Below are 27,340 nucleotides of genomic sequence, written 5' to 3'. Positions count from 1 at the left end.
GTTATGGGGTTAAAAGCCAGTAGGGAGCGTGAGAGGCAGGTGAATACCTCCAGGGAGGACTCCAACAGCGTCTTTGTTCCAGGCCTCCACAGAAGCGGCACTTAGCTGCCTTCAACAAATGGAACAAGGGAAATGAATTCTCTTCAGAGGAAAAGAAAGATCTTAAAAGTGGCTTTTAAGGCTTTTCTACAGAGGAGGCAGCTAGAGAATGGCCTCTGCCAATAGGAGCTGTGGCCAGAGGTGGGAATAAAGCCGCTGCAGGCAGGGCAGGTAACTGGGATGACCCAGCCTCCAAGCCATGCTGCAGAGAAGGAAAAGCAGCAGAGGCAGGACTGTGCACTCAAGCTACAGGGACTGTCAGTCGCAATGGGAGCAAAAACACAGGTTGCTTCTTTGTTGTTTTTTTTTTGAGACAGAGTCTCGCTCTGTTGCCCAGGCTGGAGTGCAGTGGTGTGATCTCGGCTCACAGCAATCTCCGCCTCCCAGGTTCAAGTGATTCTCCCACCTCAGCCTCCTGAGTAGCTGGGATTACAGGCGTGCGCCACCATGCCCCGCTGATTTTTGCATTTTTAGTAGAGACGAGGTTTCGCTGTGTTGGCCAGGCTGGTCTCAAACTCCTGGTCTCAGGTGATTCGCCTGCCTTGGCCTCCCCAAGTGCTGGGATTACAAGCGTGAGCCACCGCGCCCGGCCTCCAGGTTGCTCCTTGATACTTGTGGCTCCACATCGCTACAGAAAGATGGTTATTTGTGCCAACAAGAACCCCAGCTCTACACAGCCTCAGTGCAGGGGTCAACCAGGGTGGAGCTGGCTGCCAGTGCCTGGTTCTCACCCGTGGCATCCAACAGAGTGATGGCAGATACAAATATAAGGGAGATCGTCTCATTCTTTTAATAACGTCAATAAAGATAAAACCCGTGTCGACGTCAGGTACCTCTGGCTATGGTATGCGGAGAAGGAGACATCACCACTTCAGTGGGAGCCCCGTCAAAATGTAGGCCCCCAATCTAATCATGAAAAAACATCAGACACACCCAAACTGAAACTACAAATGAATTGGCCAGCACTCCTCAAAGGTGCCAAGGTCAGGAAAGACAAGCAAAGGCTGAAGAACTGCCACGGGGGGATGGACGGAGGACGTGAATCAACGACACGCAACGTGGGATCCTGCACTGGCTCCTGGAACACACACTGGACAGTGAGGGGAAAATGATGAATCAGAATAAGGTCAGTAGATGAATTAACAGTATTGTTTCAGGGCTAACTGCTTGGTTTTGATCATTATGCTACAGTTACAGAAGTTGTCAACACTCGGGGAAACTGGATGCAGGCTGCACAGAATCCCTCTCGACTACTTTTGTAACGTCTCAAATCCATGATTTCAACGTGAAAAACAGAAGGTTCTGGCTTCGGGGACTCTTTAGATTAAGTGAGGTTTAGAAGATACAACCAAATGCAAGCAGTGGGTTTTGAGTCGATCCTGGCTACACATAAACCAGAAGCAGAAGACATTTTTGGGGACAGTTCGGGAAATTTGAATATAGATACGGGGAATTGCTGTTAATTTTTTTGGTATGAAGTATTGTGGTTAAGGAGAAAAACGTCCTTAAAATAGGTGTATATTGAGGTTTTTAGGAGTAAAATGTCTGTGTCTGAATTTACTTTTAAAAATCAGAGTAAAAACAGATGAAACAATGCAAAATATTAACAGTTGTTCTATCTAGGGGATGGGTACTGATTAGATTAATACTTTTCTGTGCATTTGAGGAATTACATAATAAAAAGTAAAAATATGTGTTTCTACATAGACGTGTGTGTGTGTGTGTGTCTGTGTGTATAGTTGTGCGTGCATGGGTGTACATACACAAGGCAATGATGTTTCTCTTCCAGGCGGGACTCTAACGCGAATGACAATTTTACAAACACCTCATTTCCAAAAGCCACTGCATACTTTAAAATGCTCCCCACAGAAGCCACAGGTCTTCTCGGCAACACAGCCAGTCGTCAGAAGAGTTCAGAAACACCTCTTTGTGAATGAAATACTTTCGGAACCTGAAATCCATTCTTAGAAATATCCAAGTAGTAGAAAACCTACATCCTTTGAAGATTTTTCTTTTTCGAGAACCAAAGGTCACACAGAAAGCATCCCAGGGAATACGTGGGGTGACTCAATTGTCAGTGGTAGGGTGGGCTAATGGGACAAGACAATTAAGTGACAAAAAGGCATTTCTTGACAAGCCTCGGTGGCTCACACCTGTAATCCTAGCACTTTGGGAGGCGGATGTGGGCAGATTCTCTGAGCTCAGGAGTTTCAGACCAGCCTGGGCAACATGGTGAAACTCCATCTCTACTAAAATATAAAAAATTAGCTGGGCATGGCGGTGGGTGCCTGTAGTCCCAGCTACTCAGGAGGCTGAGGCAGGAGAATTGCTTGAACTCGGGAGGCAGAAGTTGCAGTGACCAAGATCGCACCACTGCACTCCAGCCTGGGCGACAGAGTGAGACTCTGTCTCCAAAAAAAGAAAAAAGAGGCATCTCTCATGCAACTAAGCAGCACCTGGTGAAAAGTCACCCACCCTGGAATGAGCACATCACCTTCCCACCCAGAGAGATCAGACCCCTGGCTTTGTACCCCACTGAAGGCACACTTCAGACCCTGCCTGAGCAAGAGCAGCCCAGACTCCCTGCTCTGTTCTCCTAAATGACCACCCCCGTCCCACCCCTGGGACCCCTGTGGCCAGAGGAAGGAGCCCAAGAAGGATGGGGATACTCACTGGGGCACGATGGTGATCTGGACAAAGCAGATGAAGAGGAAGACGAGCGAGGCACATGCCACATAGGCACCAAAACGGTCGTCCACCTGCTTGGAGTACTGAGAGGAGACGGGCAGGGTGAGAGGGGCCAAGGCACCTGGCCCAGTCCACTGCAGCCCTGTCAATCCCACACACTCAGGGTAGCTGCTCAGGGCTGGTCACCTGTGCAGCCCACTCCCACAATAGGAAAGGCCTGAGAACCAGAGCCAGACTTAGACCCCGGGAAACCAGTCCAGATCACCAGAAGGTGGTGCCCGTGGGGAGGGCAGTTGAGAGGGAACTGAAACCTTCTGCAGGCGGGTCATCTTCAGAGTAATCCATAATGATCATGGCTGTACATGACTGCATGCCATCTACACACTAGGAAACATGCTAGGTGTCTACAGGCATCATCCGGCATCCCCACAACAGCCCGGGAAGTCGGCATAGAATTGCTGTCATTTCTCCTGCAGAGGTGAGCAAGCTGGGCCCGAGAGTTCGCAAGACTTGTCCCGTCACATCTGAGGCTCCCAGCCCCAGCTCCTCCCATGATACCAACCAGCCACACTGATGGAGGTTGGGCTGGCACAGTCACCCAGAGTAACACCCAAGTGAGGTCCATATGCTGCTGGTCCCTTTCCACAGCTTCACCCTGCTGATTCAGTTTGTTTGCCTGGCTTAACGCTAACAAGCATACCACGAGTCCATTTTAACTGAACTCTGGGGAGACACTGCCACACAGTGCAAAGAAACTGACTGGACCAGGGTCTGGCTCCAGCTCTGTCACCACTTCACTGGGGGGCCAAAAGCAGATCCCCCAACTACTCTGGGCTTTCGCTTTCTCATTCACGATGAGATGCAACAGAGAGATCCTGACTACCCCTGCCAGTTGTAACGCCTTGAGGTCCCAGTGTGACAAAGCAGTTGGGCTGTCCATTGACAATGATAACAGCATTAATGCAAACAGCAACTAACGTGCACTGAACACCTACTGTGCAGCAGATACTGTTTTATATATACAAACTCAGCCGGGCGCAGTGGCTCATGTGGATCACCTGAGGTCAGGAGTTCAAGACCAACCTGGCCAACATGGTGAAACCTTGTCTCTACTAAAAATACAAAAATTAGCTGGGAGTGGTGGCGGGTGCCTATAATCCCAGCTTCACGGGAAACTGAGGCAGGAGAATCACTGAACCTGGTGGGAGGAGGCTGCAGTGAGCAGAGATAAAGCCACTGCACACTGCACTCCAGCCAGGCCAACAGAGCGAAACTCCATCTCAAAAGAAAAAAGCAAAACAAAACAGGAAAAAAAAAAAAAAAACAACTAATTTCATCCTCACTATGACCCTATGAAGTGGGAATATTAACTGTCCCCATTTTCCAGATAAGGAAATTAAGGCACGGAGAGGTTAAGAGTTATCCCTTCCAGGCACGGAAGTCTCCCTAGCACCCTCATCTCTCTAGGTAGCAACACATCAGAGCTGGGGAAAGTGAGGCCACCCCTTCCGCAGGCAGTGCTGGGGGCAGGAGGGAGCTGTCCTGTTTCCTTGCCCTCCTCCTCCTGGTCCTGGTTCGGCGTAGGGGTCTCCTTCCCACCCAGGATGCTGTACCTTCTTCTCTAAGTCAGGCTCCCTGAAGGTCAAGAGGAACTTGCGGACATGCTCAGACCGCAGCCTATCGATGCTCCTGGCATCAATGGCACGGCCCAGAAACTCATCCACTTCATCCTCAGGGTTTGCACTCTCCTGGGCATTCCTGGGGATCAGAAGGCACAGGCATGAGACAGGCTGACCACAGGGGCACCGGCAGAGGCTGGCTCTTCCGTCCACCCAGACTCTCAGAGAGGCCCGGCAGCTGTCCACCATCAGCTCAATCAGGGCAGCGGGAGCTGAGACTGAGACCAGAAGCCTAAGCCGTGCTCTTAACAACTGCACAGATGAACAGAAAATTGCCCAAGTCTGGGACCTGGACCTTCAGGCTGAAGGGCCTTGTTGGCAATAGGCTTTTCTGACTCTGTTAACATATTATGTTAGCATAACAATGTGAGCTACCATTGATGGTTTAATTGGACTTAACAGCTAACCGGCTCTGCTCTTTACCCTCTAGCTCTGCTATCTTCCTGAAAAGAAGGCCGAGATTGGCAGCGAGAGTTTCTGCCATTTTCTGCCACGGGGACTGTGGCCCACCTGGTTTCTTTCACCTGGCTCAGGGCACGCTTGAGAAGGTTTCATAGACTTGAGTGCTGACCTTCAACACCCTATTTCTCAGGGTGGAACCCAGTCCCGGAGTGGAATTTCTGACAGTCCTGAGAACCGGAAGTGAAGGAGGGAGAAGAGGGCATTGCCTCGGGGCACTGGATGCCAGGCGCTGCTGACCAGTGGGGAAGGTCTGCACTTTCCTGAAGGAGTCGTGTGTGTGCACACGTGACATGCGTGTCACGGAGATAAAATGGGCAATGCTAAGGCCCAGTCCTCCTGCTGGGTGGCCTGGGCTCCTGGGCTGCCCTGGCCTGTCTGGGGCTGCTGCTGACCACCTGGCAGCTAGGGTGGGCTCCATTCACTCTCAGCTAAGACTGCAAGAGGGGTCATTTTCCATGGGGACTGGGGAAACCGAGGGATAAGGTGGATTGGGAGTTATCCAAGGTCTGCTCCCAGACCCAGGGAGCAGGAATAAGGAAGGGCATATTACTCACTTGTCCTTGGGGTCTTCAAAGCCCTAAAAGAGACGGATGGAGAGAGAAAGAGAAGAGAATGAGAACGGAGAGAACTGAAAGCTTAAGGGCTTCTACAAGGCTACAGCTGATCTCCTCTTTACAGTCTCTCAAAGGCCGTGGACATAGAGAGGACTGACACTCAGCAGCTCCTTCCTTCCTTCCTTCACTTGGAGAATACAGCTGGGTTCTCCCTAAGAGACAGGTGCTGTGTTAGACACTGGGAATGCCCCAATATTTCACTTCATCCACAGACACAATCCATGTGTCTAAGCTCTCCCTGTCCCCACGCTGGGCTCCTTTCCCAAAGCTCTCCTCGCCATCCTCCTGCACCCTGGGCTCAGAGGGTCCCCTCTCAGTCCTGCCTCTTACTCAGATGGAAATCAGGAATTGCTGGGATGTGCAATCTCTGTCACATGTACACATTCATGCACACCCACCTCATGTACATCACACTGAGCACACACAAAATCTCCAGGAGTTTGCACATTTTGCACTTAGAAAAACTGTACTCTAGTTACGTGCAACAGCTGTTTGGTATCTGAGAATCACTCCATTCTTGTAAGGCCAGGGTTGGTTGGGGACTCAGAGGGTAAGGACCCCACCTGCCACGGATTTGACTACTGTTCTATCAGAGGTGAGAGTGACTGGGAAGGGCCTTTGCCGGCTGTCAAACTCAAAGCACTCTATGAATTCCACAAAGGGAGAGATGTGTGTTGAGGTCGCACCAGTGCTGGCAGAATGGAGGCTTCCCCACCGTGGGGAGGGGTGGAATCTCAGAGGTGGTGCGGGAGGTGACAAGCAGCCTCAGGATGTGCTGTTTAGATCAGCCTTGGGATGCCAGGACAAGGACAGAGGATGCCCCCTTCCCTGGCAGCATGGAGCACTCTGCTGGGCAAACAGAGTTCGGCAAACACTGGGTGAGCCCGAAATCCGAATGAGCACACCGCTCTTCATTCCCCTAAAAACATGTTATGAAAATTCAAAAAGAGGGATTTACATTTCTCGCCATGAGCCAGGGCCACCAGGCACTAAAACAGACGTGGGGTCCTCACAGCACAGAGGCTCTACCCCCAGCTGAGGGGTCCCGGGAGCCTCAGCGGCTCTGGGGTCACCTCCAAGTGACTGACTATGGGCTCTGAGCTCCTTCTGGACTGCCAGCACAGCCCGGGATGGCCTGGCAGTTGTCTGCCCAGGCAAGCTGCATCCTTCTTGTTCTCTGAGAACAGCCAGACCCTCCAGGCTGCAAAGTGGTCCCACATCACCATCCCAGCCCTGGGCTGGAGGAGTGGATGTCACTCAAGCGAGTGCTTCTTCGGGGCGGGGATGGGGCAGGCCCGTGCCTGATGCCCCCAGGATCCCTTGGAGCACAGGCATGGCTGGGCAGCAGAGAGATGGACAGGCGACCTCTCTGTGGAAGACCCTCTGCGTGGGACTGGCCCTCTCAGTTCCATCCCAGGAGCCAGCAAAAATTTTACTACAGAACCGAGATCAACTGAGCTATATTACAAGTATGGTGGTCTCTATAATTCAAAAATAGACCAAAATGTGAATAAGCCTGTTCTGACCTTTCCTGATGCTCCCCTTGGTCCTCTTTGGAGGCTGGTGCTGGGGACCCATTTTTTTCTTCCTGAGCTCAGTGGGGGGCCAGGACCATCCTAACTACACTGCTTGCCTTGTTGGTGTGGAGAGCTCAGAGCCAGGTGGGCACGGTGAATCGGTAACAGTACAGAAAACACACTGGTTCACATGGCGGGGGGGCCGTTAAGAACAATGGAGCAGACTGGGCTCAGATCCCATCACCTGCTTACTCTTAACAGTTCCAGGACAGCAGCTACCTGGCCTCTCCCAGTCCTCCTGCACCCCCTCCTCCAACACCCGGCACCCGCCCCCCGCCCCATGCCGTGCCGTCCATTCCTGGGTTTGCTGAGAGGAGCTCAGGCCCACACGTCTTCCCACTGGCAACCTTTTTATTAATAAATAACTTTAAAGACTTATGACACTAGTGCCTAAGCATCCACCAGCACGGCTCGTCGCTGTCTTAAAAGCGCAGTAAAAGCTGGCAAAAGATTTAAAAGGCACTGCTGACTCCAAGTTCAAATCTTCTAACTGCTCTCAGTCACTACTGCACGCTCCCCGCCCCCATCCCACCTGCAGTGGCCCGTTTCTCATAAAACTCATCCCAGCGTGGGCAGGCGGGGGTGAAAGCTCGCCTTCTGTGGATCTCTCTCCGAGATTCCAGGCACGCATAGCACCAAAAGCCCAGTGGCCCTTGCAGCAGCTATGGAACCTGTCTCCATCCCCGGCCTAGAGATTCCCACTGGCCACACTGGAGTGGGACCCAGAGGCTGTTCGTTGATGGCAGTCCCCTCAGGGGATACCCGGCCCAGCCAGGACGGGAGCCTCTGTTCCAACAGCCCTGTTCTTCCGCACTCCTTCCCCTCCCTGCTGGGCAAAGCGATGAATGCCTTGGAGGAGTCTTCCTGGCAGCCTCTTTCTCCAGAGACTGTCCCTTCCGCATGACAGTCCTGACTGTGAATTCTTCCAAAGTTCCTGTCCTAATGATGAGTTATACATCTGCCAACCCAGTGCTTATAGTCCAAACTATCTCCTTTAAAACTCCAAGATAACTAAAGATACAGCTTATATCAAATATCACCAAAAAATAACTTTTCAAGGATTCTGAACAAAGAGAATCTCTCACCACCAGGCCCTGCCTCCCTGCTGGCTGCTTCCTGTTCTCCCCGCCACCTCTCTGCCTTCCCCTCCTCCTCATCTACCTCCCCTACTCCTCAGCTTCCCCTCTGCCTCCTCCTTAATGCCTCCTCTCTCTCAGCTCTCCTGCCCCTCTTTGCTGTCCTGCTTTCCATCCTTCCCCCTTTCCCCCTTTCTCCCTTATTTTTATTTGTGAGACAGGGTCTTGCTCTGTCCCCCAGGCTGGAGGGCAGTGGCATGATCATGGCTCACTGCAGCCTCAACCTCCTGGGCTCAAGTGATCCTCCTGCCTCAGCCTGCCAAGCAGCTAGGACAGAAGGAGCATGCCACTATGCCCAGCTAGTTTTCCCTTCTCCTTTTTATTGTTTGTGGAGACAGGGTCTTGTTGTGCTGCCCAGGCTGGTCTCGAACGCTTGACTGCCCTGACCATGAGGGTCTGCAGGAGACTATCAAAGGGCCGGGGTGACGATGGGGAGGGTCACCAACTACTCTTTGCTTGGAGGGAGGGTGGCAGCTGGAGCCCTCAGTGGCACTGACCAGGTCTGTGGACAGTCAAGTTGGGAGCCCTGGGGAAGGCCAGGTAGCTCCGATCTGCCCTCTGGTAACCCAGGCCTCCCCAGCGGTGTCTCTACTGTCAAAATGTCAAATGGGGGTCTTGGCTCAAATCACTTTTCCTCCTGTACATTTCCCTTAAACTTGTATCATCTGCTACTCATTGGCTAACAAGGAGCAGAGCGGCTGGGTCCCCAGCCTGTCCCCTCCTCCAGGCTCTCCTGGCTCTTGTCTGCTGACTTGGCTGGATTTCCGTGGGGTCCATCTCTGATCCCTTCTGCTGCAACCTCAGCCGGTCTGCTCCACAGAGCCCAGACTTGGAGCTCCTGTGCAACATGCCCCTCCTTCTTCACTAAGTGGCCACACAGACACATACACACACACACGCACACACACACCACACACACAGACACATACACCACACACACACACCACACACACAGACATACACACACAGACACACCACACACACAGGCCCTACACCATCATTCAGCCCTTCCTCAGTGTGGGTGACTCCCACCTGGGAACCTGGTGTCCCTGAGCTGAGTAGCACACAAGAGGGGCAGAAGCCAAGCTCTCAGACAGAAGGAGAGAAAACACCACTGCGGTAACATGGCTTCTCGTCCTCTTTCCTCCTCTTCCCACCAGGAATCATCTTCCTGTCATTGCTGCCAGAGCCCAGGCGGTGCATCCTGATTAACCTGTCCCAGTGTGTGCAGCGGGTGGAGCTGACACCCGACCATGGCCTCCCCGACTTGCTCAGCCCTCATGTCCCCATTGGGAGGCTGGCGTTCGTGGGGGGTGTTTCTCAGCACAGACAGCAAAGGGGACCACCCCCTGGCACTTCCCAGAAAGCACTAGGATAGTTTCTGAGCAACTGAACCAGAAGATGTGATTTCACTTGCCTGGGAAATGCAGGAAGTGCTGGAAGAGGGTATGTGGTGCCCACTCAACTCCCCGGGGCCTCACCAGACAGTGCCAAGAGACAGCTGGAGGCTGTGGCTGGCCGAGTCTAGCCAGACATGCCTGCTTCCAGGCTGTGCCGCGAGCTCTGCCGAGAGGGAGGGAGGACGGGGTGCTGCCAGTCTGTTCCAAAGCCTAACGAGGCATGCCACAGGGTGGTGGGGAGAGCTTGAGGCCAGAAGCAGGTGCCCTGACTCCTAGTCCAAAGTTGGGGCAAACCTCACTTCCATTTCCTTATCTGGCTCCCCAGATTCCCTTGGGCAACATGAGGCATCTGGTGCAGGCCTCGCACCCACAGAAGGCCCTAGCCTTGGAGAGTGCTGACTACAGACTGCCCCACCAGCCACTCACCATCCGCTTCATCTCCTTGGACACCTGGTTACCACCCAGGTGGTTGTAGAAGGGGCGCTCGGCCCCCCAGTGCGGTGGGTTATGCCCGATGGAGTTGGTTCTCTGGCGGTTCATCTTGGCGATCATGGCCTTCTCTTCTTTCTGGGAGACCAACACAGACATGTCAGCCTGTGGGCAGGGTCACCAAACAAGTCTAAGTGGGGAGTTCCTCATCCTCCCCAGAACGTGGTACCTGGCCAGGTAAGGGGCTAAGGCAGCCACCCTCTCCACTCTGCATAGCCCTGGAGCCCAGAGCTCTGCCCAGATCCTGGAACTCCCCAGGTAGGCATCCTGGATCCCTCCAAACTCCCTAACGCCAGCCCTGGCTGGCCCAGGTGGGAGTTGCAAAAGATGACGAGAGTTTGTCTTGTGAGAAAGCAAAGGGCTTGGGAACATCTGCCATTTGCATGGAGTTCTCCCTGTAAGTTTGACCGTAAGATTCTAACCCAGGTGCCCTTCTCTCCTCTGGATGGCCTAGGCTCCCAAGGGCCTGAGCTGACGCACCCGGCTGCCCACACTGTGCTTCCTCCCCCTACTCTGCGGGGCAGGGCGATCAGCGAAGGCTGAGCTTAGGTCTCCTAGGCAGCCAGGCCAGCTCATGCTTGAGCCTCCCAACTTAGTCCCTGGCAGGCTGTGGCGTCACACTGGGCTTTGCTCATGGGCAAGCCAGGGCTCAGGGCAGGGTAGGGCTTCTAGCTACAGCCCCAAGGGTGGGTAGGGCCTGATCTAAAGTGGCTGCCAGAGGGAGAGGAGACCTGGAATCGCAACCTCTGCTCAACTTCTCCAAAATATGCCCTAGCAGAGAGGACACTGGGACACGTCCCGGTGCCCAGGAGGCCACTTCTAAAGAGGTTTGGGTCAGTGAAGTTATGAGATTCAAGAGCTCACAGGCATTGTATAAATACACAAACAGAGTCTCAGTCCACTATCTAGAGGCCAACAGAGTCCCAGGATCACGTCTGTCTGTCTATCTATCCATCCAAATGGGGGCAAGAGAGCTGGAGACCTGAGGCAACCCTCCCCTCAACTCCCTCCCTTGTCAGATAAGGTGTGTGTGGGGGGACACGGCCTGCTTCAGCTGACACTGCTGCTGGGGGTGCCTATCACTGTCTCTGTCTCCATCTCATCTTTTTCAGACTGCTTGTCCAGCTGGAATAACCAACAGCCAGAGAACTCCGGGTCTAGGGCAGGAAGCTGCGGGAGGCCTTGTGACCCGGGCACCGAGAAGGGAGATGTGGAATAAGGGCCCGGAACACCCAGTTCATTGGTAACTGTGGCCAAGGAACTGGCCAACCCTTTCCAACAGGTCAAGGAAGCCATGAGGAGCTGTCCCCACGGTGCCCCGAATCCCCTGTCCCTCTTCCTGGCATCTGTGGAGGGCCTGACACAGCTCCTGTGAAGGGCCCTGCAGCCAGGATCTGTCCCCTGGGGTGCTGCACGGTAGGATAAGGTGTCCCTCTGATATCCTTCTCAGCACGGGCGCCTGCCCTCAACAGCCCTGCCTGCCTCCCTTTAAAAATCGCCTTTGCTAGGCCAGGCGCGGTGGCTCACGCCTGTAATCCCAGCACTTTGGGAGGCCGAGGCGGGTGGATCACGAGGTCAAGAGATCGAGACCATCCTGGTCAACATGGTGAAACCCCGTCTCTACTAAAAATACAAAAAATTAGCTGGGCACAGTGGCGCCTGCCTGTAATCCCAGCTACTCGGGAGGCTGAGGCAGGAGAATTGCCTGAACCCAGGAGGCGGAGGTTGCGGTGAGCCGAGATCGCGCCATTGCACTCCTGCCTGGGTAACAAGAGCGAAACTCCGTCTCAAAAAAAAAAAAAAAAAATCGCCTTTGCTGTTGTCCAAGACTTTCTCTGAACTCTTCTCACAGCTTTATTTTGTCTTTTGTTTCGCTTCTTAGGAAGAGAAATGGGAAGCTTTTCTCTATCAAAGGGCACTGACTGACAGATAAATTCAACAGAAATACTCATAAGTAAAAGGCATTTTAGCTTAGGCAGAAATATAAAATGTTCTCTTCATTCGCTTTAAAAATTAAGAACATGGAACATGACATTACTAAAAATAGAACACTGAAGTCTGCTAATAATTCAGCTTTATATTCCAGCAAGTGTGGGCTGAGACAAAGGGGGAAGAAGAAAGAGACTAGAAAGGGAAAGGGGAAAACAGGTTCAAGAAACAAAGACACACAGGCACATGCGGAGATGGACCTGATACGTGGATCAGAGAGGGAGAGACAAGGACGAGTGTCCATCCGAGGAAAAGCGAATGAAAAGGAGAGAGATGGAGATAAAACGTATAGTATCCACAGACTCCCTTGATGCTGATTTCCAGCTTGTGGACTTCTGATGTCTTGTTCCTAACTGATTTGAGGCCTGTTGCATTTTTGCAACAGAAGCAATATGAAAAGATTCCCTCTTTACCATCCTTTTTTTGCAAGGCCTAACTGTTGGGGTCCTTTTTAAGATGCAGGAACCACGATTGCCTAAGAAATTGATGACTTTACTCAAGGAAAGAGAAGGAAGCAGCAGGCCATCAAAATGTTCCTCCCTGGAAGAAGGGAGCCCCTCAGCCCCCCGCCCCACAACCCACGAACCCGCTTCTGGGTGCAGCGCAGGATGAGGAAGGTCTCAATACTGTGCTCCTTGAGGTAGGCGTTGCGCTCGCCCCCACAGCCCGGTTCCACCTCGTAGTCCCCGTTCAGGTAGTTGAGTGTAGCCTTGGTGATGTGGATGCGTCTACAGGGGAGCAGGGATCAGGGTGGAGAGGGCAAAAAATGCAAAGTAAGAATGTCCGCTCCCACAAAAAAACAAACTGCAATTTGTGGATTCACCATGATTCAAACCCTAGGGTCCCATGCTCTGCTCAAGTCCTAACCCCAAGCTGGCATGGCACCCAGATTTACTAACGAGACAGCTCTCGTGCCCACTGCAACCACATCATCTCACACTGAACATCCTGGCACAGACCGTTACGTTAGCCTGCCTGGGATAATATGGCCTCCTGTCTTACAAACTTTACAAACCTCTCACTTCTGCTCAGAAGCCAGCAATGGCTTCTGCTTGGGATAAAACGGAATCCAAATTCCCGAGCCTGGCACTCCTGCCTTCTGAACACAGGCGCTGTTTCTCCTAGCCATCCCTAAAAGGCCATCTGCTCTTCTCCCATTCCTTGGAAATGCTGTGTTTCCCACACCTGTGCCTTGCCTCGCTGTGTTCCTTCTGCCTAGCAGCGGGCTCTCCTCACCCCACCTTCCTCACCCCTCCCAGTCCTGCCTCCTTTATGGTCTGGCCATCCCAGAAACTATCTGTGCTTCCTCCCTCCTCTGGAACTCTGCCTATCACACCTCACCAGCCACCATCGTTAGGGTCAAGGCTCAGGGAAGGTTGACGTGATGCTCCCACAACTAGCCAATGATGGTACAGGTGATTCGGCAAATAGAAGAATTTCTTCTTTCACTGTGCTCACCCCAGCATCACCCCCTCCAGGGGCTTGCTACCATTCCTGCCCACCCCACCCCACCCTGCCTCACCTCTGCAGGATGGTCACCCTGGATGGGCTTGAGTGCCCCAAGCCAACCATAGCCTTCACTCACCCTGCCTTGCCGCCAGCCTCCATGTGGTTGGCTAGTGTGACGTCGTTAGACCAGACATCGAACTGCCACTTCCTGAGACCAAGGACACCGCAGTGTACTCGCCCGCTGTGAATTCCCACACGCATGTTCACGTTCACCCCCGTCACCTCCCGGACCAACCTGGGGATGGAGCAGGGGTAAGGCTGGGAGAAGGCTGGAGGCCAGGCACACAGGGTGGGGGTGAGCCTGCAGGTGCAGGGAAGGTGAAGGTGCAGGAGTCGAAGAGGTTTCTCTCTCCCATCGAGCACTAGAGTCCAAGAATGTTCAGCCTGAAGGGGACTGGGGCGGGCGGCAGGTGCAGTGGCTGTCAGAGGGTCTTTTCCAGGCTTGGCCACAAGGTGGCGCAGTGCCACACTAAAACCAGAGCCCTGCTGCTTCCCCTCCAGCAGGGCACCTCTGGCCAACACTGCCCTGTCAATTAAATTGTGATTGGAAAAATGCAAATGCATGTTAGGCCGACTTGAATTAAACAGGGAAGTTACCACCACTCCAAACGCTATTTGTATAATGCTCTTGTGGGTAAGGCAGAAATGGCTTTTTGATTATCTGTTTATTGGATTTATCCACACTGCTGCTTCCAAGATGTTAGCAGGATGATGGCAAAAGGTGGTTACCCAGGTTTCAAGGGTATACCCTGCTCAGGAGAGGAGGGGAGCCTAGGTAGGCAGAGGGGCTTAGGTGCTCCATGCCCTAGAGGAAAGCTTGGTCCCAGCCCCATGCACTACGTATCCATATCTGGGAGCCCCTAGTAGATAGGGCAGGCCCTGTGCGCACTTATAACTCCTCATGCTGGGTGAGCAGTGGAGGCAGAGTGAGAAGGAAGCCATACATCTCCAGGTGCATGTCTGGGGCCCATGGGAACCTGCCCAGCGTCTGCAGAAGAGGGTGCAGGTACCAGGAAGTGGGGTAATGGATGAACAGAGATTGTACTTCCTAGGGCCCTAGACCCTCCCTGACACCTGGGGCATGGGCACACTCAGCCAGCCATGGGACCAGCAGTGTGACTTGGCCCAGTGGGTGAGACCACCACTGAGACTCCCTGCCCCCACCCCATGCCATTGGCAAGAGGCTGACATCCACTGCAGGGGAGACTTAGGTCATCCATCATTTCTCTTGTCCTGAATCAACTTGGTAAATACCTCCACTGCCGCAGAATGCCTTTACGGAAATACTTTCCATCCACAATGCCTTTGGATACTTGCTTAACTTGACAATAGCTCATTCTGTCTTTTTGGCTCAACTCCACAGCCACCTCCTTCATGCAGACTCTCTCGATCCCCTCAATGGAATCAACTGTCCCCTCCTGGGTCCTCCTACGATAGTCTGCCCCCCTTACCTAGTGTCCACATGACGTGCCTCGTATCTGAGCACTGGGAGTCCTGGTCTCTCCCTGAAGGCTCTGTGCTTCCGGGGAGATGGACTATCTAGCTCAGGCATGCCAGGGACACTGGGCAAGCACTGCGAGTAGAACTGAGCCAAACCCATGGACCCGGCCACCTTCCTGGACAGCCACTCCCACCCCTAACCTTGCCCTCTATGCCTTGTTCTCTGCCCCTGCCCAGGCGATTTCTAAAGCCCAAAGTCTCTGACTTGCTGCCTTGGCTGTCACATAACATTGGACTACCCATGTTTTTCAGTGACCAGGGCTCCTGCTGTGACCAGTGATAGCCATGAACTGGCCAAAGTGTCTTTTTGCTATGGCTCACAGGAAGGGTGAGGCTGTCTAAGCAGAACACCTGCATTTGAATCCACCTGCCTAGTAGTAGCACCCTGGGGAGTTGTCCGGCCCCTGTGCGCCCAACCTTTTCCATCTGGGAAGAAGTGGAACCAGCAGTTCAACACCTGGCTGGGTGTTTGTAGGAAACAGGAGGCCCCAAAGCGCAAGGCCCTCACACGGCACAGGGTCCTCACCGCCGCCTCTCCTCCACTCCTGGAGTCTGCAGAGCCCTCCCTTTCCATGCACTTCCTCTGGGAAAAGCTGCCTGGACTGCTGTAGCGAAAGGGAACTCTGGAGAAGGCAGAAAGTCTGCTGGCACACACCAACCGTCAGCTTAGCTGGGCACCTTTGGGAGATGGTTTTACCCCGCTGTTTCCCTGCCTCCATTCAGGCAGCTGGCAGGTCAGTCAGATGCTTGGGCTGTGGACAGTCCCAGGGGGGTAGATGGCACCCAGGGGCGGGCACTTACGAGATGGCCTCGATCATGTCCAGGCCCATCTCCACACAGCAGTGGGCGTGGTCAGCCCTCGCTTCAGGCAGCCCCGAGACGCAGTAATAACAATCCCCGAGGATCTTAATACGTAAACAGTGATTCTCCTGGAAAGCAAATTAATTTTAGAAATTAAAAATAGTAGGAAAGAGAAGTAGGAGGGAAAGAAATGAGAGGCAAACAGATTCACCCCATGCCTGGAATAACTTGCCTTTTAGGGCAGTGAGCAGAGGCCCACACCGGAACTCAGCGCGGTCCCCTGACAGGCTTATCAGGAGCCGTGGGGAGGGAGGGGTGGTGGGGAGGGAGACGTGGTGGGGAGGGAGGGGTGGTGGGGAGGGAGGGATGGGTTGGGATGCCCTGAGACACATTCCAGCCTCCCGGGCTCAGGAGCTCACTTTTAAAGATCCACTCCAGAGCCCCAAGAGGAATTTGGCCGGTGGAACTGCGGCTCAGCCAGCAGGGTGGCCTTGTCAGCTTAAGGCACGCCCCAAACCCCACTACAAGGGTCTTTGGTCCCCTCCACGCCCCAAAAGTCACTCTGATTCATGGCCTGAGATTCTATGAAAAGTTGTGTGATTGTCCCCCTTTTACAAAAAGACTGAAGCAGGCAGAAATGGGCTTTAACCAAAAGCTCACTCTCAACCTGTCTGAGATTTTTATCAAGAGTTTTGCTAAACTAGCAAGCACATGAGTGTCAAGAACTCAACAGAGCTGCTGCTGAGTGACAGGTGCCACAGGGCCACCTGAGGGCCACCCTCAATCCATGTCACATTGCGGTGGAATATCACTAATCATCAATTATGAGCGGTCCAACTCTGGCTCCCAAAGGGAGCTGGGACACAGGGATTCAAGTGCTCGTGTGGCCTGGACTCATTTGAGACCCAAGTGCCAACCAGCTACTCATTCACTTCATTCAGTTCAGTGATAAACCCACAGGTGAGTATCTGCCCCACCATCAAAGCCCCCAGAGGCCCTGGCACTGGCCCCGATGGCACCAGCCTCTAATCAATAACCCGGCCTGGCATCATCCTTTGTGGGCAAAGGGGAATGTGTCCACCTGTCAGTGCCCATTGACATTAATCAGTCTTCAAAGGCCTAGAGCTGGGAAAGGATAAGGGAGGGGTGAACAGGGGCCTAAAGAATGAACATGTCGTTCACCACTCTCTGCCATGGAGTGTTACTTCCAATTTATCCAAACGTTGAATGCCTCTAGGAAAAGGCACACAGCTGCCTTCAGACCAGCTGGGGATTCAGATTCATTCTCTTATCAGTCTGGACAATCTCATCAGGAATGTGGCTCGATGGCACCTAATGTGCCCCAGACAAACAGCAATTCCCCTGGGGGTTTGGGCAGTGTGGCCGGCATGCCTCACCACTCACTTCTACAGACAGGGGTGTGGAGGGCTCCCTTCGCTCAGCCTTGTGGTCAGTGACAGTGCTGAAAAGCAGCTCAGCTGCGTGTCTCCAGGACCCACGTGGGGCGTGAGGGCACAGTCACAGCCTGAGGGGGCCCCTCTGCCCATCACCAGCAGGCTCTGCCCATCACCAGCAGGCTCTGCCCATCACCAGCAGGCTCTGCCCAGCAGGGTAGAACCAGGCACGAGCCCATCCCTGGGGTTTAGCAAGTCCTCTACCACAGCAGCCACCCTCAACAGCCCAGGTGAGGCCACCCCCAGCCCCAGCTCAGGGCGACTCACTGCGGCCAGCTTGTCGAAGCGGGCGAAGAGCTCGTTGAGGGTCATGACCAGTTCCTGTGCAGTGCACTGGGATGCCAGGCTGGTGAAACCCTCGATGTCAGCAAACAGGATGCTGGGGAGACAGGTGGAGGAGGAAGACCCTGCTATAGGCTGAATCTTTGTGTCTCCCAAATTCATACCTGACATCTTTTTTTTTCTAAGAGGAGGTGGTCTTGCTCTGTTGCCCAGGCTGGAGTGCAGTGGTGTGATCATGGCTCACTGCAGCCTCGACTTCCTAGGCTCAAGGGATCCTTTCGCCTCAGTCTCCCAAACAGTTGGGACTACAAGTGTGTGCCATCCCACCTGGCTAATTTGTTTGTTTGTTTTGGTGGAGACAGGGTCTCGCTGTGTTGCCCAAGCAGATCTCAAACTCCTGGGCTCAAGCAATCCACCCACCTCGGCCTCCCAAAGTGCTGGGAATACAGCCATGAGCCACCCGCATTAAATCCTAATACCCAATGTGATGGTATTAGGTGGGGCCTTTGAAAGATAATGAGGTCACAAGGGTGGAGCCTTAACGAATGGGATTAGTGCCTTTTAAGAAGACACACGAGAGCTTGCTTCCTCGATTTCTGCTTGACACCGCATGACAATATGAGAAGGTGGCCATCTGCAACCTGAAAGAGGGCCCTTGTCAGACCCCAATCATGCTGGCTCCCTGATCTCGGACTTCCAGCCCCCAGAACCGTGAGAAACACATTGCTGTTGTCTGTAAGTCCCTGGTCTTCGGTATTCTCTTAGAGCAGCCTGAACAGGCCAAGTCAGACCTCCATGAGGGAGGAGAGGCAGGGCTTGCGGCCGGGGCCCAGACTGGGGCTCCTCGTGTCTAAGAGGGCTGCGGGCCAAAAGTCCCGGGGGCTTCCACATGGCTGCTGGGCAGAGGACTAAGAGGCTCTGGCCTGGAGGGCCGAGGACACTGCCTCTCCCTGCTGCTATCCTCCTCTGTGCTCTAACTGCACCCTCCCCTGGCCCAGGAGGAAGGCAGGGGAGGGGCGTAAGGCCTGGGTATGTACCTCGGAAGGGTGCCAACAGGGGACCAGGTCCCAACTCCCAGCCATCTCTCAGGCCTGCCCCTGTGTGGCCTCTGAGCACACCCTGAGGGCACTGGGCCTGCTCCTGGGAGGAGAAGCTTTTTATGCCTCTGTTCCAGAAGGCGTTTCATGCCAGAACAGTGGCCCTGCAAACTCTCACTTCCCAGTCCCACACAGAAGGGAATCCAGCTCCAAGCCCTCCATCCTGAGGGAGTCCTCTAACCTCTACAAGGAACAGAGTAAAAGAGGCCCAGGGAGGAGAAAGGAAGACACAGCCAGTCAGCATCCCTGGAAGCCCCAACTCCTCCCTCCCACTTCCTCAGTGCACCAGCTGGTGACAGATCTTCCGCCCGTCCCTGTGGCTTGTGTTCCCTAAATTGAAAACATTTTCCTTTTCCTTTGAAACGGGAGGGAAGTCCCCGGGACCAGAATCTGTAAGGGCCCCTAAGTTATTTTTCTTAAAAGGGACACAAAAATCTAAAAACTGCCGCGTACTGAGGTGCTCCTGATAGCCAGGCACTAAGCGGAGGCTTCCAATGTGTCACCTCACTGAGTCTGCGCAACAGCCCTGCAAGCAAGGGGTCAGTGTACCCATTTCACAGATGGGGGCCAAGTCTCGGAGCAGCCAGAGACAGCGGAGTGGCAGGATTCTGCCTCCAAGGCCTGTGCTCCTCCTGAGGCTCCAGAACCCACAGTCTCAGTTTTAAAATTAATGATGTTGAACTAAACATATTTTGTCCTTTTATTCTAAAAATGTGTACCATAAGCATGCCTTTTTAAATCAAATATTGGGCTCACGCCTGTAATCCCAGCACTTTGGGAGGCTAAAGTGGGTGGATCACTTGAGGTCAGGAGTTCGAGACCAGCCTGGTCAACATGGCAAAACCCCATCTCTACTAAAAATACAAAAATTAGCTGGGCATGGTGGCGTGCACCTGTAATCCCAGCTACTCGAGCGGATGAGGCAGGAGAATCACTTCAACTCGGAGACGGAGGTTTCAATGAACTGAGATAGCGCCACTGCACTCCAGACTGGGTGACAGAGCGAGACTATCTCAGAATAATAATAAAATAAATACATAAATCAAATATTGACAAATGATAATTGCATATATTTATGGGATGGGTGAAAAGTGATGTCACATATCCACAGTGTGGAATGATTGATTGATCAGGCTAATCAGCAAATCTGTCGCCTCACATACTGCTCATTTATCCCTCCTATCTAACTGGAGCATGGTACCCTTTGCTAAGCCTGTCTTTCTACTCCCATGCTTTGACACCCAAGGTCCTGGACAGTTTGTGCCTCCCAGGACAAGCCAGTTCCTAGAGACAGTAAACCACTTGCCTTAAGGGTGTGCCTTTCACACACAAACCAACCAACCCAGACCCCACTGCTGACAATGATCCCCTGCCCTCACCGCCCCAGGGATAGGCGCAGGCAACTTGGGACAGCCCCTACACACCGAGCCAATGCAATGACATTATTCAAATCAGCCAAGCAGCTGCCTCACTACCTTGCCCCGCCCTTCCTTCCCACACAAACTACAATAAAGGCCCCTGTTCCCTCAGCCTCCTGACTGCCCTGTGCCTCCCGCTGTGGCCCCTGCGTGGTGTGTCTCCTCCTCGTGGGACGTGTGAGTGACAATCTTAACGGCAGTCTTCTCCCGATCTGTTGGCCTCACCATCATAACATCTACATTTTAGAACAGTCAGACACTATTTTAAGCTCACGGAAGTATTACCTCGTTCACACCTTACAAGCACCCCGTCAGGAAATGAGGACACAGAAAAGCCACCTGCCCAAGGTCATACAGGCAACCTGGCTCCACACTTTAGGAGATGAACCAATCAAGATGATGCTGTGGGCCCCACAGACATCTTAAATGGGTAAAGGCACAGTCCAACGCCCTAGCACTGTAGATGGAACAGAGCGGGGTGGGAGGACCCACAGGAGCTGCTGCTGTGGTTCCCGGCAGGTACGGGACCCCCCTGAGAGGGGTCACTCTCAGCAGGTGCTTGCCAGCTCACATGAAGAGAATCAGAGGGCCTGTGGAAACAGGCTGGGCCACCAGGGAATGGTATCCTGAGGCTTCGGCCAGGCTGTTCCACCTTCCCAGGAGAAGCACAGGAGGGCACCCCCCAGCCACTGCTGTTTCCCCAAACCCGGCTCCTCTGGCCACTTCAGTCCTAGCCTGGATCAGCCAAGGCAACTGTAAGAGGAAGGTCAGAAAGAGTGGAAGAAATGGGAACAGGGACAAGAGATGGAACAAATGAATGGAAGAGAAGAAAAGATCAGGAGGCAGAGCAGAGATGACAGGCCCTGTCCTGCTAAGCCACGGGACTCAGGACAGCAGAGAGCTGCTCCAGCATGCACAGCCCTGGATGGGCTCAGAAAATGAAAGGGAGTTTGGATTCTCCATAAGCTCTGATGTCGGTGTCAGGGGTGGCTGGTGGGCCCACCACCCTGCCCAGAGGGAGGCTATACAGGCATGTGCATGCCGGGGGTAGGGTGCCTACACACCCCCATCCTGGCCCACTCTCTGCCTCCCTGCCTCCCAGGTGGCTGCCCCCTTCCACCCAGGGAGAAGGAGGTCTTTCCCAGTTTGTGAAAGCACTCATCCCATAGTTGTCCTGGAAATTCTTTATCTCTCAGGAAATCAAAACCAGGGAAAGCTGGGGTCCAGATCGGCTGCACGTGAGTCAAGGCACATGTTCAGTGAGCGTCCCCTTGGCTAACACCAGTACTTCCAACACAAAGCCGGCAGGCAGCATGACCAGTGACTGGTCCACCCCAGGCCTGAGGCTATGCAGCAAAGGCCTGGCTTTGGAGACGCCCCCAAGGCAGGAAGGAAAAAGTCCTCTAATCCGACAGAGGCAGGACTGCCACTGAGCAGGGTAACCCGCAGCACCAGGCAGAGCAGAAGTGGGCTCCTCTGCACTTGGGCCTCCTGTGCCTGCCTGGCTGACCCAGCCACTCAGTTGGGCCAGGCCTCTGCCCATCCGTGTACTGGGATGGCCAGGCCTGTGGTCAACTCCTCCACAGATGACCCCACCAGACCTTGGCAAGCGCTTTCCTCCAGGGCAGCTCTTGTCACACTAGACCATGGTCCTGGGACTGGGCGTCCTGTAGAATCGCCTGGGGAGCTTTTACCTGGAAAGACTCCCTACTCCCAGCCCCAGATATTCTGACTTAATCAGTCTCGGGTGAGATCTGCTGTTGATTGTCTTTGTTCTGTTTTATTTTCAGCTTCCCTGGTAACTGTATGCAGCCAGGGTTGAGAACCACCAGGCTAGTTTAAAGGTAGCCTTGGGAAGGCTTCCATCACCTCATTTAAATTTACAACCCCTTCCATCTGCCTATCTCCCTTCTCCAGCATATTTTTCCCACTGACTGTGCTGTGTATTACTGTTATTCTTACGCTCCAGCCTCCCCTCACAAGAATGTGAACTCTTTGATGGAGAGATTTTTATCTACTCGATTCACAGCTACATCCCAGCCCCTAGGAAACATGCAGCTGAATGACTGCCTGGATGCGGCGGGCCATGCCTACATTGGCCTCTGCTCTGCACCCTGCCCAACACCCAGCACAATGCCCAGACATAAAAGGTGCCCCTATTAGTCTCCTAGGGCTGCTGTAACCAAGCACCTCTAACCAGGTGGCTGAAAACAACAGATTTTTAGCGTCCTGTGGTTCTGGAAGCTGGAGGTCTGAGATCAAGGTGTCAGTAGGGCCCTGCTCCCATTGAAACTCAGCAGAATCTCTCCTTGCGTCTTCCTAGCTTCTGGAGGCGGCCATCACTCCTTGGCGTTCCTGGGCCGGCAGCCCCATCGTTTCAGTCTCTGCCTCGGTCCTCACCAGGACTTCTCCCCGTTTGTCTGTGATTTCACAAGGCAGTCTCCTTTTCTCACAAGTTCGCCATTCTTATTGATTAGGGGCCCATCCCGCTCCAGTGTGGCCTCATCTTTACTTGATTTCATCTCAAAGATCCTGCTTCCAAATAAAGTCACATTCACAGGTACCAGGGAACACGTATCTTTTAGGGGGATAAAATTCAACCCACAACAGTGCCTAATACTTACGTGGTGAAAGGGGGTACACTTTCTCGGTTCCAAAGCAAGAGGCAGAACTAGTAATTCCAAATTGTGAGCTCTTCCTTCTGCCCCGCAAAGCCTCTTGGAGTCTCAAGCACGTCACCTGAGACAGGAGCCCATGAAGTCCAGGGCCTGGCGCCCAGCAGACGCTCCAGTAATATACATGGATCCAGTGACTGAATGGGTACCAGGGACATGGGGACATGGGTGGCCTCTGGTTGTGTGCCAGGAGACATGAGAAACAACATTGGTGTGTGAGGAGCCCCAGGTGGCTTTGAAAACCTGCACCTCCCTGCAGCCTCCTGGGAATCTACTCTTTCTGGCCAGCTGCTGAGGAACCAGGGAGGGGCAGGTCACTGCCCTCCAGGGACGAGTCATTCAGAGTAAGGCTTCAATGCCAGGTGGGCAGAAACCCATGCAAGGTTGCTGCTGAGGCCCTGACTCTGAAGCCCCCAAAGCCTCCCCATACATTTATATAAACCTACCACCCCCACATTCCGCCACCTCCTGTCAGAGGTAGTCACATTTCTTTGCAGCTTTGCGGGAGGATTCTGCTTAGTGACTGTTACTTCTGCAGACTCCTCGGTTTTACAAGGTTTACCCTTCAGCAAACTGTCTGTTCTGCTGGCCAGGATTTCCTGATCTGCCCCAGGGTAACTCTGAAGGCCATTTCCCAACTCAGCATTGGCCCAGACCTGCAGGAAGGTGCTAATTCACCGATTAGCTCCTATCTGAGAGCTTCTCTTGGCAACAGGATCAGGCCCTCATGGTGGGCACAGAACTGGGGTAGGGCCACCCTGACTGTGCACGCTTCCTTAATTGCCTGCCATCCATCACTCACAGTTGCCTGAATTCTATTGCAGGGACAAGAGCGGGAGGAACAGTCCCAATTACCACAATAGGCCCTTCAGCCCTCCAGAGCAGCTTCGGCTCAGCTTTCCCCACGTGCACTTTTGGTGAAGCGCATTTCTTCGAGGTTGTTTGCTTTTGCTGCAGACAGGCCCATGACGTTATGAAGCTGTCAGAGCCTGGCCCTGCTCCTGTGCACATCCTGCAGCACCTCTGGACACCCAGGTGCCAGGTCCTCCTAGTGGCCTAAGGGAGCCTGTGGTGCTGCTCACCAGCTCCTCTGATCTCCTGCAGCCCCTGGTGTCGCTAGAGCTCCAGAACCACACTGAGAACCATGATGGGCAGTGGGGCGAAGGAAGGGAGTATGGCAAGGTCTCAGCCCAACTCCCAGGAAGCTGGGAATAGCAGGTGCTGGGAAAGTGCCCGGAAGGCCCCAGTGTGGGCTGGGGAGGCTAAAGTGCCCACACCTCTGGATGGGCCAGTGGTCTCTTGATCAAAAGTGCCATCCCCTGCAGCTTGCCCCTTCCATCTGCCCCTTATTATCTAACCTGGAGAATCCTTTGGGCTCACGTCCCTAGTAAGGTACAGGAGGAGCAAGGAGTCACTCATGTCCTTTAGGGGAGTTAGCACTATCAGGTGTGGTCTTATTAACATTGGGCTGAGATCAGACGCCAGAGGACTATTTTCCAAGGAGTGGCACAAAAAAGATGGGAGAGGGGCATGTGAACTGGCAGCAGCCACAGGGCCACCCAGGGCATAGGCTGGGAAAGAAAGGGGGGAAGGCTTATGAGAGCCTGCTGAACACTGAGTATCTGCACAAATCCCATCAACAGGGAGAGCCTGCCCTGGGACAACCGCACTCTCTCCACTCTCGCAGGGACAACTGGACACCTTCCTTCAGCAAGTGGAAACCAAGACAAGGGGCTTGACAAGTGACTGGCTTGACCATCAGGACTGGGTCCAGGGGGTCCTAGGCTGAGGATGTCCTGGGATCAATGAGGGCCTCCTGCAGACCACCTCCCTCCCACCCAAAACCCTCTCTTGCTTCTGCCTACCCAAACCCTACCCCTACTGTACATAGGATGGAACATCCCACAGCACCTAAAGACATTCCATTCAGAAAGTCTGGAAGGATTTAGGGAAATGCTTCCTGAAGGAAAAGCGCACAAAAGGAGGAAGAAACTGCACCAACATCTAGCAACAGTGAGTGACCTTGGGTGGTGAGTGTATGAGTGCTTGATTTCCCTCTCCATACTGCTCTTATTGTCCAATTTTTCTAAAAGTACATATATTCTTCAATAATAAAAATGTTTATTTTTTTGCCAGGCACGGTGACTCATGCCTGTAATTCCAGCACTTTGGGAGGTCAAGGCGGGAGGAACACTTGAGGCCAGGAGTCAGAGACCAGTCTAGGCAACACAGTAAGACCCTGTCTCTGCAAAAAAGTTTAAAATATCAGACAGGTATGGTGGTGGGTGCCTGGAGTCCCAGCTACTAAGGGGCTGGGGTAGGAGAACTGCATAAGCCCAGGAGGTCTAGGCTGCAGTGAGCCATGATCACACCATTGCACTCCAGCCTGGGTGACAGAGTGAGACTCTGTCTCAAAAAAAGTAAAACAAAAAATAAGTGTTTATTTTGTGAAATATAAAAAACAAATCACATTCTTCTTTTAGGGCCTAATTCTAACCCTTCCATCTTCAAGATGTCTTCCCTGACTTACCCCAGCCCATAATAATGCTTCTTATGTCTAAATATTTATTAGAATCGTAATCATAAATCACAGCTGATTCTAGCTGTTTCAAAGACATAGCCAGACAAATTCAACTGGTCAGCACCTCTCTGCTCTATCTTCTCTCCCTTCTTATATCCCACAGGGCCCCTCATTTTGAGTCCAGAGAGCTAAAATAATAAGTCCTCGCTGGCTGCTGGCTCCAGTCCCCACCAATCCCCATCCTGCATTTAAGGTAAACTGAGGTCTTTTGTCAGGACCCAATCCCAGGCAAGGATGTGGAGGAATTTGAGCCCTTGCGCACTGCTGGGAGGAAGGGCAAATGGTGCAGCCCCTCTGGAAAACAGTATGGTGGTTCTTCCAAAAGCTAAAGATAGAATCGCCATATGATCCAACAACGCATTCTAGATATATACCCATCAAAGTTGCAAGCACAGGCCAGGTGCAGTGGCTCATGTCTGTAATCCCAGCACTTTGGGAGCTGAGGTGGGCGGATCACCTGAGGTCAGGAGTTCGAAATCAGCCTAACCAAAATGGTAAAACCCTGTCTCTACTAAAAACACAAAAATTAGCTAGGCATGGTAGCGCGTGCCTGGGGGCAGGAGAATCGCTTGAACCCAGGAGGCAGAGGTTGCAGTGAGCCGAGATCATGCTGCTGCACTCCAGACTGGGCAACAGAGTGAGACTCCATCTTAAAAAAAAGCAAAAATTGAAAGCACAGATATGAAAAAAAAATGTGTACACCCATGTTCCTAGAAGCACTATTCACAATAGCCAAAAGGTAGATGCAACTCAGTGTCCATCAATGGAAACTTTGTATGGCTCAACAAAACGTGGAATATTCTTCATACAATGGAGTATTATTCAGGCCTTAAAAAGGAAGAAAATCTGCTGTAACATGGATGAACCTTGAAGACATCATGCTAAGTGAAATAAGCCAGTCACAAAAAGTACAAATACTGCATGATTCCGTTTACATGAGCTACCTAGAGCAGTCGAATGGTTTCCCGGGGCTTGGCGGAGGGAGGATGGGGAGTTATCATTTAACACAGTTTTGGTTTGGGAAAATAAAAAACGTTCCAGAGATGGATGGTGGTGATGATGGTTGCACAACAATTGAATGTACTTAATGCCACTGAACTGTACATTTAAAAATGGCTAAGATGGTGAGTTTTATGCTATGTATTTTTATCATAACTAAAATAACCCATTATTATTATTTTTTAAAGACCCAACCCTAGTGGCCCCACCAACAGGGTGCACTGGGCTGTCAAGCTGCTGCTCCCCACAGCACTTCACTCCCTCGCTGCAAGGGCTGGATATTCCTTAAGGTGCAGAGACAGTGTCTTTTTCATTGCAGCAGGCTGGATATAGAAGCAGCTCTGTAAATGTTTGTGGAGTGAATAATATAACATAAAGACCACTTATATCTCTAACTGGTATGGGAGTGGAGTTCAGAATACTTAAAAAAAAAAAAAAAAATAGAGACAGGGTCTCGCTCTGTTTCCGAGGCTGGAGTGCGGCAGCAAGATCTGGGCTCACTGTAACCTCAAACTCCTGGGCTCCAGCAATCATGTTGCCTCAGCTTCCCGGTATTCTGGGCCTGGGATTACAAGCATCAACCATTGTGCCCAGCCCAGAACACTCTTCTTCATGTCAGGTTTAAGACAGGAATGCAGGGTGTTCATGATCCTCCTCATGTGGTCTGTTGGCTGAGGGTGTGAGTGGAGATAAAGATTTTCCACCCTCTGCCTACAGGGTGCACAATCCGCCTACAGGTATCTGAGTATCTCGGACACTGTCGTGTGGTCATTATAATTCAGAACCACGCTGCAGCACAGCCAGACACCAGAGCAACCTGGGGAATGCAGCCAAGTCCTTGAAGGAGAGAGCAGAGGAGATAATAACCTTAAAAGTGGGAGGTGTTGGGGA

The 27,340-nt window shown here is 52.8% G+C and overlaps 1 protein-coding gene across 2 annotated transcripts in view; it reads right to left on the bottom strand.

The window, feature by feature from the left end:
* The window catches only part of ADCY5 (adenylate cyclase 5), a 163,357-nt gene that overhangs the window by 30,598 nt on the left and 105,419 nt on the right, over window positions 1-27,340 (bottom strand). For both annotated transcript variants that reach the window (XM_012476188.3, XM_064365755.1), the window contains exons 4-11: window positions 17,665-17,776; window positions 15,944-16,071; window positions 13,719-13,877; window positions 12,720-12,861; window positions 10,082-10,222; window positions 5,483-5,505; window positions 4,401-4,545; window positions 2,773-2,870 (exon numbers count right to left, since the gene is read on the bottom strand). In XM_012476188.3, coding sequence (XP_012331611.3) covers window positions 2,773-2,870; window positions 4,401-4,545; window positions 5,483-5,505; window positions 10,082-10,222; window positions 12,720-12,861; window positions 13,719-13,877; window positions 15,944-16,071; window positions 17,665-17,776 — 948 coding nt within the window. The remainder of the gene's footprint in view (window positions 1-2,772; window positions 2,871-4,400; window positions 4,546-5,482; window positions 5,506-10,081; window positions 10,223-12,719; window positions 12,862-13,718; window positions 13,878-15,943; window positions 16,072-17,664; window positions 17,777-27,340) is intronic.

This window comes from Aotus nancymaae, unplaced genomic scaffold, assembly GCF_030222135.1.
Source record: "Aotus nancymaae isolate 86718 unplaced genomic scaffold, 86718_ANA_hifiasm-v0.15.2.pri h1tg000062l, whole genome shotgun sequence".
Classification (NCBI taxonomy): Eukaryota; Metazoa; Chordata; class Mammalia; order Primates; family Aotidae; genus Aotus; species Aotus nancymaae.
This window is presented reverse-complemented; position numbering and strand designations above follow the sequence as displayed.